The sequence below is a fragment of the Rosa chinensis genome, chromosome 4, assembly GCF_002994745.2.
Source record: "Rosa chinensis cultivar Old Blush chromosome 4, RchiOBHm-V2, whole genome shotgun sequence".
Taxonomy (NCBI): Eukaryota; Viridiplantae; Streptophyta; class Magnoliopsida; order Rosales; family Rosaceae; genus Rosa; species Rosa chinensis.
The window spans coordinates 32,232,915-32,245,182 of record NC_037091.1 but is presented as its reverse complement, the minus strand read 5'-3'; the positions used below and the strand labels follow the sequence as shown (position 1 = coordinate 32,245,182).

Here is a 12,268-nt window from a genome sequence, read left to right as displayed (position 1 = left end):
ATCTTTTGCTCAATCCATAAGTGAGAAAGGGAATGCCTTGAGCTTTAAAATCTGCAAATCTGCTTCGTTGGGGCACATGCTCACACAAACAAATTGAAACTCCTTCAAATGTTTGTTAGGATTTTCACTAGAGAGACCATGGAACGTTGGAAGACTATGGAGAAAACTTGATTTCAATTCAAACTCTGCTTCCTTTCCCTCTGCAGCTGCAGGATAGGTGATGCATGTTGGGATGGTGTTTCCTGCATTGGTGGATGAGAGTTGCCTTATACTTGCCATTGGTTCTTGCTCTTCTTCCTCAAAATGTTGAGGTGAATTTGGTGGTGGAATTTCTACTTCAACGTCTTCAAGTTCCTTAGTGATGTCTTGGATTTGCACTTGTGACGTTTGTCCATGTTCATTCTTCCTTAATTTCAAGCTCTTCTCTAGCTCGTTATCAAGAGGTATCAAGGCTCCTTGAGGATTGTTTCGTGTATGCATACAAAGTTCCTTCAACGGGAAGAGATAAGATGAAGTTAGTAAGAAGTAATGGAATGAAACACAAGTATAATAAGACAATGAATTTCAAGAAAAGCACTATCTTAAGTTAGATTACCCGTTGGTTTATGTGAAGAGAAAAAGTTCGAGATTAAGTTTGAATCAAGGTTTGGACGTGCGGCCCAAGATGTTTCAAATGTTAATAATTCACTTCCTCTGGAAGAACATCTACTGTCTCTACGGTGTCCAGCATACAATCATCACAGACAACAGCACACAGTTCAATAACAAGGAACTCATCTCTTTCACCGCCAACTTGGGTACCAAGATGCGTTTTGCATCTGTCGCTCACCCCCAAACCAACGGCCAGGTCGAAGCAGCAAACAAGATAATTAAGAAGCTGCTAAAGAAGAAACTCAACAAGGCCAAGGGTTTGTGGGCGGAGAAACTCCCGGAAGTTCTATGGGCCATCATGACGACCCCAACTTCCGCCACTGGTGAAACTCTCTTTTGTATGATGTTCGGAACTGAGGTCGTCCTGCCTATCGAGGTAACTCAACCAACCGCTAGGGTTGAAGGCTACTGCCCAGAGACCAACAGCGATGGCGTCAACCTTGACAGGGATCTCCTAGAGGAAAAACGACACAAAGCCCATCTACACAACCTGCAAAACAAGCAGCGGGTATTGCGTTTCTACAACGCTAGGGTCAAAGCCCGCAACCTCCAACTGGGGCACTAGGTAATGAAGGAAGTCATACCACCGCCAACAAAACTCCGCCCAACTTGGGAAGGTCCATACAAAATTGTAGAAGTCGTTAGCCCAGGCACCTTCTACTTAATGGACAAGGATGGCGTCACAACGACCCACCCTTGGTATACCGAACACTTTCGGTATTACTACAAATAGTCATGCCGCTACCCAAGAGCATCTTGACTTAGCTAAATTTTTGTTCAATATTTAGCTAAGGGAAGCTACCCAATGGGTACGACCCCACTTTTGTAAACGCTGATCAGTCAGCTATCAAAGACACGAGGAATTATTCAAACCATTGTTACCAAGTCTAGCACTAGGGGCAACTGGCAACGTCAGTCAGCGGACCACGTCCGCTACATGGTGCACTTGGACCAATCTTAATTCCTTTAATGTTTCATTGATTGGTAAAAGCAAAACTTAGTCAAAACTCTAGTGGTACAGACATCATATAAAAATATAAATTAAAAAAAAAAACCAAATTATGAAATTTCATATATTTAGGGCTGGGACTCCCCACCCAAAAGAGTTCATTACATCAAACAATTACTCCTCAGTGGCTACAAAAAAAGAAAGATAACTTCCATCTTTCAAGGGTTGGCTCGGCGGCCTTCGGCATCTCCACCTTCGGCTTGCGGCAACGGATGTAGGCGGCTTGTTTGGTCAGATCTGCGGGCAGTGGGACTTGGAGTCTCTATTGTACCATCCGCCCGGGTATGGGCCGCTAAGAACCCAGTACGGGACACCTCCGACTGGGTAGGAGGAGTCCGCTGGGAATCATCCGCCGGGTATGCGCCGCTTTCCCCACTACCCGAGCAGGCACCATCAACCTGAGCGGGGGCAGTACCCTTTGCCGGCGGAGCATCCTTAGTTGGCGGCACGATCGGCATGGACGCCTTCGCCCAGTCAATGGCGCCTTTCTGCTCCAGCATCTCCACATTGGCAAGGGCACCAGCCTTCGCAAGCTCAATCAGCGCCTTCTTATATTCCGCCAACTGCTTGAATGACTCCACAACGGCGGCCGCAGCACGGCTCCCCTCAGCGTCCAGGCGAGCAACTTCACCCTCCAACCGTTTAACCTCGACTTCACCCTAAACCGTTTAACCTCGGCCACCCGATCTTGCAGCAGGGACATATCTTGCTTCAGCTTGGAGAATTGATTGTTCCGCTCCAGGTCCCGCTCAATGGTGACAGCCAACTTGCCACGGGCATCCCCTGCATCACAGTTGACCTTTGTCAGGCGTCGCTCCACGTCCGCCAACCTGTCCCGGGCCTCCCCCAACTCCCTCTGAAGACCCGTCACCTCCTCCATGAGCTCCCGCTCAACCCGAGGCTATTTCGACGCCGCCAAAAACATCTCGTGCAGTCCAACATAGATATGCCCAAACGCCGTGCTGAAGGGCGTCAGCGGCGGTCGAGCGTACAATCCCTTCCAGGCAGCCGAACCCGAGCCGCTCACCGTCATTTAAGAACTCGGCGTACTCGGCAAAGGAGTCTAGGTCGCTCACGGGCACCTCTGTCGCCAAGACTGCAGGAGCCTTGGGCGGAGCCTGTCGTGCCTTCTTCTGCTAGTGAGCGCCAGTGATCTCCACGCCATCCTCCTTTTCCCCACCAGAGTCATTTTGACCGCGTTTTCGCTGAAGCACTCGTGTGCTTCCAGCGGGAGCAGGCCTCGATCCCCTCATCGGCGGCTCCAACCCCGCAATGGTGACGGCCTCCGCTGGGCGCACTGTTTTCTCCTTGTGTACCTCGCGCAGGGTGGCAGGCGCCCTCTCTTTCTGCGGCACCGCCTCACTAACCGCACCAGTCCCCGCCTGAACGGCAGGCAGGCTGTCACCACCAAGATGGGAGTGGTGCGGCATGGATAGCACCACAGGAACCTCAGACGGGCTTAGCGCCAGCGTTTCTGGGTTCACAACCGTCTGCTGAGCCACCAGCCCGGAAGCGTACATGGTCTCCATGAAGTTGTTGATCTCAGCACGGTCCATGGCTTTGGCAAAGGCGTCACGACTCGCTTTGTTACCCGGCGGAGTTTCTACAAAAAAATAAAAAATAAAAAAACAGCAAACCAGTTTGCCTGGGACAATCTGATCAAAGGTGCGGTATGGCCGAGATTGCTTACCAACGACACGAGTCAGTTGTTGATCGACCAACAACTCCCAGCCAGTAAGGAGACGAAAATCCAGCAAGTTACGATTCCGCCAGCAACCTCTGATACGTGCCACGCGGCACTCTTCTTCGTGAGTCAGGTTATAGCGCAACCCCGCTGCACAAAAAAGGTAATTGTCAATACAGAATACAAGGCTATATATAAAAAAAAATTAAAAAAAAAAAACCCCGCTAGTCATGTTCAGCGGAGACCGACAAACAACCTCGGATAGGCTGAAACTCCGACTTAGTCCTAAACGTCGGCTCCCCCTCATTGGACCCCGCTTCGTATTCCCACCCAGTCGTGGCAACACAGAAGGTCTCCCGCCAGTAAGACTTGGAATCTCTCAGGTTCTCGATCAGCTTGGGCACTCCCTGGCGGCGACTCAAGTTTACCTGCCCTCTGCAACCTTGGCGCTTCACATACACCAGTTCGTAGAAGTGCAGCACCTCCGCCACAGTTGGTCCCTCGCAACCCGACAACCGCCATAGTGAGTTCAGCGCCAGCATCAACTGCCACATGTTGGGGTAGATTTGCCCAAAAGCAACGCCAAACTCGCACACCAAAATTTGAAGGTTTGGCACCAACGGGAAGGTCACTCCCTGGCAGAATATCACCTCGTGCACGGCGGCAAACCCTGCTGGAAGAATCGAGGCCTTCTCGTCTACCGTCGGCGGACGCAGCTTCACTACGCTTGGCAACCGGAACATCCGTTTCAGCCAGTTGACCGCGACAATAGTCATCCTACCTCCTGCCTCATCAACAGGGGTGCCGTCCTAGAGGACCCACGCTGACTCAGTATCCTCCCTCGCCACCTCTCCCCCGTCACCAAAACCACTGGCAGCACTATTACTTGCCAACCGCTCATCACGCATATTTTGGGCAGCGGCAGCCTCCCTTGCCCTAGAACTCTCAGGACGCGAAGCACGACCCATGGCTACTTCCCAGGGTATGGTTTGTAGCGGCTCAACCTCTAGCGGTTCTGGCAGTGAGGTTCCTGCATGGGCAGACGGACACAACGAGTTAATAAAAATTCTATCCGCCGCGCTGAACGACACTTCAGACCCGGAGTCCTCACTGCTTGAAATCTCTACGATGTTGGCCATCCCAAACCCTAAAACCCAAATCAGTCAGCTCACACAAGATCTAACCTATCCCTATATCAGTTATACCCAAGAACGTCAAGAACAGTCACCCAGAAAATGCCAAAACAAGAACAAACACATACTCAACCCAGATTCGACCATCTAGCAAATCCCTAAGCCCTAACTCTGTGAAACACCATAACTCAGACCCAAGACTCAACTTACACCCTCAGAACACATCGGGGAAGAATAGATCACACAAAAAAAAAGACCCAAACCCAAGAAACCGGCCATGGCAAAAATCCAATGAAACAGGGATGAGGTTCGGGATTACCAACCTCAAAGATGAAATCTCGGGTGAGATCGTGAGCACCTGTCTTCGATGCAGGAAATAGTCGTCCTTCCAAGTGTGATAACCCCACGAAATCGCCGCAGTTTCCTTCTCGAGTCTCAGACGAACAGAGCTTGAAGACGACGAGTGGAGTTTGAAGCTTTGGCAAAGTGTCAAATCTTGCTAAGTTCCCCCCCCCCTTTTATGTCAACGTCAAACAATTCTAGGCCGTCCACTAAAAAACGACATCACGTACCAACCGTACACGTGTCCCACGACTCCACTTACTCTCCGGATTAACCGAGGCGACAAAATCCATCATTACTCGCATTAATGGTGAGGAGACGGCTAGGCTGAGGAGACACGCCTCCACACGCTAACCCTTTATAGGTTACCCACGTGTCGACCACCATCAGATGAAGCGTCTAGCGGAAGTAACCGCTGGGGAAGAGATCGCCAATCATCGGAAATCCCCGCTGAGCGAAACGCCGCTAGCGGAACTTCACTTGTCACCTTCTAAGTGACAAATTCCCCGCTGAGCGAAACCCCGCTAGTGGAACTTTTCACTTCACCTTCCAAGTGACGAAGTCCTCGTTGAGCGAAACCCCGCTAGCGGAACTTCTCACATGTCACCTTCCAAGTAACGAACTCCCCGCTAAGCGAAACCCCGCTAGCGGAACTTCTCACTTGTCACCTTCCAAGTGACGAGGTCCCCGCTGAGTGAAACCCGGCGAGTGGAACTTCCTCTAGTCAACTGGCAGGAAAGGCAGCCTCTGCTACACGCAACACCGCTGGCAGAGCTCCCTTTCCATCTTGCAAACCGTGTACTTTGCTGAGCGCAACACCGCTCAATAAAATACCTCCAGCCACGTCTACGCGAAACTGTTTCCTGCTACAACCAGCTGGGGGATATCCGCCAGCGGCGAATCTTGAGGCTACGCCTCACTCTGACAACGACAGCCACGCGGCGTTACGGTCAGATGGTCCATACGGGACACAGGGACTTGTCAACAGTCTATGACGGCCCTGATCAAGTACGTTGACCCCCGTCACTTGGGTACTAAAGATTGGGCTCGCTACCCAACACCCTCTGCTCCGTGCAGCTCCCCGTCAACAAACAATTTGCCGACCATCCGGAGGTCCGTCTTGGCTAGGGAATGGGGGACTCCCTGGCGGGCCTAGCAGGGGCCCACCCGAAAGGGTATAAAGCGTTCGCTCAGTAAATCCATGGTTGACAACGCATTGACGCTAATTATGCTTTTGCAAGTCTAGCGGAGGTAACGCTTCACACCGCCGATCAACTCCCCAACCAAGATTGTACCTACATGTGCATTTGCAAGCATAATTAGCTATAATGAGCCACACTCATTGTACTTCCAGAGGTACCAACTCCCACCAAATGAGTGACCTACCAAAGCACGGCCAGGCGGGCTACCGCCTGAGCCCCGGATCGCCCCCAGGTCACTGCTGACGCGCCGCCACACGCCGGTCCAAGATAGCATCAGAAGCTCAGGACGCTGGGAATCGAAGCACATCAGTTCCACATCGAAAACAAGAAGAAGATCAGTCTTCTCCTTACCTATAAAAGGTCCTCTCCTCTCTCCTCATTAATTACGCATTTACTACTCATTTATCGTTATGCTACCTATATGCATTGACTGACTTAGGCATCGGAGAAGTGAAGACCACCCAACGCGGTCTCCCTTTGACGCCCTGTCTCTCGTGTGACAGCTAGCGAAGGCCATCAAGTCCTCAGAGTAGCGGTCCGCCCACCGGACCCGCGTTAAACGAAAGATCGGCTACCGCCGGACTTTGAGCATTAACAGCAGGTATAGGTTTCTCAATTCACATCACCGGCCATGAACTTTTTCTCAACTCAAAACTTTAATCCCCAATTCAATATCTGCAAACTCAACTAAGATAATATCTAATATTTCTGAAGCACCAAAGCTCTCAGATTTGGTTGGTTTCCAGAATAGTTTCTCTTAAAGATTCCTAGGCCGGTTCAAACCACTTCCAGATTACTACTTTCGTATAGATTGCATAGAAGGTATATTCAAAATAAATTAATAACAAGTCATACCCTCTTATTTGTGTGTAAATCAACTGACAAACCTTTTGACTTCATATTACTAAGGTTATGCAATAAGGGAAATCAAGTAAACACACCTCATTCTAGTTGCTTCCAGGTATACATGCCAGACATAAACAATTACATAAATTAAAGTCTAAGACCTGCTGGGAAGAACGGAGAAGACAAATCAACTTTAACAAAACCTAATCTTTGACATGATTACTCTGATTCAGAAGCGAAGCACAGACACCCATTTCAAAATTGAGCTCAAGCAATATGCAATAAACTATGAATTTAAAATACCCACTTCAGAGTCATCAATATCAATCCCAAAAATAAACATCCTACAAACTCACTCGAAGAAATTATTTGAGGGAAAAAAATGGAGAGAGAAGTTGGTACCTTTGGAGTAGAGAACTATATGAGCATACTCGAATCAGAGACAGCCTATCTTCCATAAGCACTTGAGAATAGCAGAAGAAGACTATGCAAGGAAGAAAAGCTATAGATCGAAGTCAATGATGCGCGATGGGTGATTGAGCAGCAGAGCACATCGATAAAACTCGGCTTTTTTTTTTTCTGCTCAAAGAGAAGATACCTGGGTTTGAGTAAATGAACAGGGTGAATTCTAAAGTGAATTTGGTGAGATTCCATGGTGGGAAGCTGAAACTTGAAGAGGGAAAATTTGAAGAACCCGGGAAAGTGAAACTTTAGGGTTTCCTTTTTCAATTTTGGTGCAGAGTGCTGTGATTTGGGAGACTTATATTTGTACCTCGATATTATTGTTCTCTATGTTTGGGTGTAGCGAATCGAACCTGTGACGTTATACCAAACTTGGTAGCGCCTTTGTCTTAATTACATCCTTGTTTAGCTGGATAGGCGTCCGTGCTTTCTCTCATTGTTTTGATAAAAACTGCAAACGTCCTAAGTATAATACAAGGACGCATTTTTAAAACGACGTCATTGTATCCAAAACCCGTGTGTTCCCCATCTAGTTTTCTGTAGTAGTGGAGGGACTTGAATTTCATATTAAAAAGGGGAGTTGAAAATAATATGATTTTGTCACTTTAGTGATGTATGTTACCCTTATGAGGTAAGGTTGTCGAGTTTTGAAAACGAGTCATTGTGGAATTCGTTTATTTGGAATTGAAGGGTGATTTCTTGGTTTTGGCGGAAGTTGTTTGATTTCTTTAATTATTTTCCTTTTTCATTCTATTATTGATTTTTATGTAATCTCTTGAACTAAACTATATGCAAGGATTACTATGGTTTAAATTGTTTGTTTTAATGTAATCTCCTAAACTAAGTTATATGCAGGGATTACTGTCTTTTGAATTGTCTATTTTAATGTAATTTCTTGAACTAAGTGATATGAACTATATGCAGGAGTTGCTATGATTTGAATTGTGTGATTTTGGTGATCTCCTGAACTAATTTTCTATGCAGGCATTACTAATTTTTACCTAGTATGATTGTGTGTTTGGTTGTGTTTTGTGGAGTTAAATGTTGTTGCTTTAATTTATCTCACGAGTTGAGAAATTATAAACATGAGTGACGTGAGTCATTTTAATTGAGTTTACTCATACGAGCTTAAAAAGCTTAGCGGGTTTGTTGTTTGCAATCCCGGTGCACTATTCCATGGTGTAGCGGTTATTCCTGCAGGTGAGGACCACCAGGGCTGAGTAAGAGGGCGTGGTTGCAGTAGTGTAGGTTCATAACCTGTTTTTGTTAGTGTACTGCTGTTTTTGGTATGCTCCTAGCAAGCGTTTACATTTGTATATCAGTTCTCTCGAGTTTTGTAAACACTTATTGATGTGATATTCGACTTAAGTGATCGAGTCTTTATTGACGTTTTGTTGTTGCTTAGATTAATTTGAGAATGTTTCTACACTATTTTTGGGAAGTTGGTCAAGTTATCTCATTTCGAATTCAAATATCTTTATTCAAAATTCGGGGCGTGACAAATAATGAGTGTACCTATCATATATACCAGTGCATATTAATTTTTGTACAAAGTTTTATTTTTTTTACTAATGGATTGCTAAAGACATGTACAATATTTTATAATATTTGTAAGGGGTAAGAGATAGGTGATATGCAACACAAATTATATTGCACTCATGAGTAACATTTCAAACATACATAGCAAGAGAGGAAGACGTGCATCGCTCGTGCAGGAAGGCTAGTATATGATTATGCAAAATAATAATTTTTTTTTTTTTAACACTGCAAAATGGTAGTTCATGTGAAAAGGAATTTGTTATATGCTTCATGACCATAAACGTAGAAATTTTTTTTTTCTTCATGACCATAATTGATACAAGTTCTTAGCATATTTTGGCATATTCTAACTCAATGATATGCTTCATGACCATAAACGTAGAAATTTTTTTTTTCTTGCGCACTAATTGTGAAGAGTTGAATTAAGTATATACATTTCCTCTCTGTTTAAAAATAACATGCATTTGCTTTTAAACAAGAAGATTATATATACCAAGGAACCTATGAGAGACTAGGTGATGTCCATAAGAAAGAAAATGAAAATCCATATCATAGTAAATGAAAATTGATCCCTCTTCACACAACATGTGCATTACCACCATAAAAACGATATTATACATTTGCAACTAACCCCATTTCAAAACAATATTTTAAAGATAGTACAAAGTCAAGAGTACATTAATCGTAACAAAATTACATAGACACGTGTAATTAATAAATCACACGCGTGAACGCGGTTCTTCCGCATGTGCAAAGCGCTCATGCAGGAATTCTAGGTTATAGATAATTTCCTGATGCTCACGGCCTCACTTTTGTAGTTTTCTAGATAAACAACCATTGGCCCAAATTTAATACGCCTAGCTTATATCTTAAATAGAACGTCGTTGGCGCGATGATCCACTGAGCACGCACACGGCAATTGTGACGTATGATCCACTGAGCACGCACACGGCAGACGCGTCAACTAGACCTGGCCGAGGGCATTACAGTACTATAAAAGTCCTCTCTGTCTAGCTCATTTCTTCACAAAGGGTTGAGAGTCTAGTTTTAACCCTTCCTCTAATCTAATCCTAGCTTGTCATCATTATGTCCTCATCAAACTTCCACAAGCAGGATGCTCCTAGAACCCCCGAGCCTTGGAAATCTGACCTCCTTGACTGCTTCTCCGATCCCAAAAGCTGTAATAAACTCGCGCCTGCTCCGGTCCATCTTCATTACTACCCTGCACGAGCAAATTAACTCGAAACTAATTTTCTGTATGGATACAGGTTGCTTAACATTTTGGTGTCCATGCATCACTTTTGGCCGGATTGCTGAGATTGTGGATAAAGGCTCTCCATGTAAGCACCAGTTTTTCGGATACTTCTAAAATTTTTCCCTTAGTTTCCAGAAATGTCGTTGAGATTTAATTATGTCTATGAATGTAGCTTGTGCTGTAAGTGGAGCACTGTACGCGTTCATAGCTATCGTGATTGGTTTTCCTTACTGCTATTCATGCTCCTACCGCTTGAAGATGAGGGAGCAGTACGCTTTGGACGGGAACCATTGTAGTGATTTTTTGATTCACTGCTTCTGTGAGACCTGTGCCTTGTGCCAGGAGTATCGTGAGCTCCAAAGTCGCGGTTTTAACATGGCCATCGGTATCTCATTTTGTCAAATCTCTTTTTAATTAGATTCTAAACCAATACTTTCGATCATTCTCATAGTAAGTTTTAAGTTGATTTTTAATTCCTAGGTGATAATGCATATTAGTTCACTCCTAATTAATTACCTCTTTGTTATTAACATACGTGTTCTCACACACCAAAAGGAAAAGGAAAAAATCAATCAAAAGTCAAAATAAGTTGTTTAACCATCCAATTGCATCAAATAAGTGGACTATTATGATAGCGTGAAGTGTGTGTGTATAACAAAAGGGGTGAAGATGGAAGAATTTATCAAAGTAGAAAATCTCTAGCAAAATAAGTCTTTCCAAATGAGAAAGAAAAGTAGATGACATTGAATCATATATTATTATATTAAGAGTAAAACCCACAACTAGGGTCAAAACTTTTCTCCACCGGACAAAATGATACCCAACTTTCAAAAGTGATCAAAATGATACCTAAATTTTTAAAAACAAATCAACTTGATACCCAACTTTCAAAAGTGATCAAAATGATACCTGAAGTTTTAAAAACAAATCAATTTGATACCTCAGTTTATTTTTTTTAGGGCTAAATATTGTTTACTACTCTGTGGTTTAGGTCCAAAATCAATTCAGTTCCTAGACTTCTAATTTCATAAAAAAACACCCATGTACTTTCAATTTTGATCTAATAGGTCCAATTCATTAATATTCTGTTATGGGTTCAAGTTATAGTTGGATTATTTGTAGAAAAACTATTTATTTGATAGATTTCTAATAGTGGGACTCACTCCAAAATTGATTATGCAGGCCACCTCAACACCACATCATAAGACATAGACCATCTATGAGCCACGTCAACAAGTTAAATGACTCAATTGTCGGAAGACTAACAAATTTGACCTATTAGATCAAAATTGAAAGTGCAGGGGTGTTCTTGATGAAATTAGAAGTTTAGGGACTGAATTGATTTTAGACCCAAACTAGGTAGTATAATGTATTTAGCCCTTTTTTGTTTTGTTTTACTTCTTTGTTAAGTCAAATGCAAAATCAAGCACAAAAATTGAAGTGATTTGTGGTCAAAGGGTCATTAATCATCTATAACCCAATCTTCTTCTTTTATAGAATTTTTTAAAAAAAATCTTCCATTCAATTTCAATTCTACCATCGATCGTAGAAACAAATAAAGTTCGGATGTTTCCTAACTTCTAAAGAAACAAAGAAAAATGGGAAGAGAGAGAGAGAGGCAGAGATAGAAGAAGAAGAAGAGAATTAACAAAGTAAAATAAAAAATAATTGAAAAATAGTTTTTTGTGTAAAATATTATTATAACCCCATAAAATACTGCACCACACGTGATTAATTTTAACAAAAAGTAAAAAAAAATTAAACCGAGGTATCAAATTAATATGTTTTTAAAACTTTAGGTATTATTTTGATCACATTTGAAAGTTGGGTATTAAGTTGATTTGTTTTTAAAAATTTAGGTATCATTTTGATCACTTTTAAAAATTTAGGTATCATTTTGATCACTTTTAAAAGTTGGGTATCATTTTGTCCGGTGGAGAAAAGTTTTGACCCTAGTGATGGGTTTTACTCTTATATTAAAAGGTTTTTCGATCTTGCATTGATTATATATATCTAACCTAATGAGTGCATGTTCTAATTGATCAATTAATTGTTTTAGGATGGGATGGAAATATGGATGCAAGGAACCGCAAAGTGGCAATGGCCCCGGTGCCTCCGATGGTGGAGGAAGGCATGAAACGATAA

General features: G+C 43.6%; 1 protein-coding gene across 1 annotated transcript; it reads left to right on the top strand.

The window, feature by feature from the left end:
• Positions 1-9,954: 9,954 nt before the first annotated feature.
• On the top strand, positions 9,955-12,268 carry LOC112199992 (protein PLANT CADMIUM RESISTANCE 2). Its single transcript, XM_024340993.2, has 4 exons — positions 9,955-10,048; positions 10,137-10,208; positions 10,296-10,508; positions 12,183-12,268. The coding sequence occupies exons 1-4, from the start codon at positions 9,955-9,957 to the stop codon at positions 12,266-12,268; spliced, it is 465 nt and encodes a 154-aa protein (XP_024196761.1).

Bases quoted from the DNA above. Each gene is read 5' to 3' on its own strand.
- LOC112199992 (XM_024340993.2), top strand. From the start codon at position 9,955: ATGTCCTCATCAAACTTCCACAAGCAGGATGCTCCTAGAACCCCCGAG. The intron at 10,209-10,295 runs GTAAGCACCAGT...CTATGAATGTAG, and splicing joins TGTGGATAAAGGCTCTCCAT to CTTGTGCTGTAAGTGGAGCA. The intron at 10,509-12,182 runs GTATCTCATTTT...TAATTGTTTTAG, and splicing joins CGGTTTTAACATGGCCATCG to GATGGGATGGAAATATGGAT.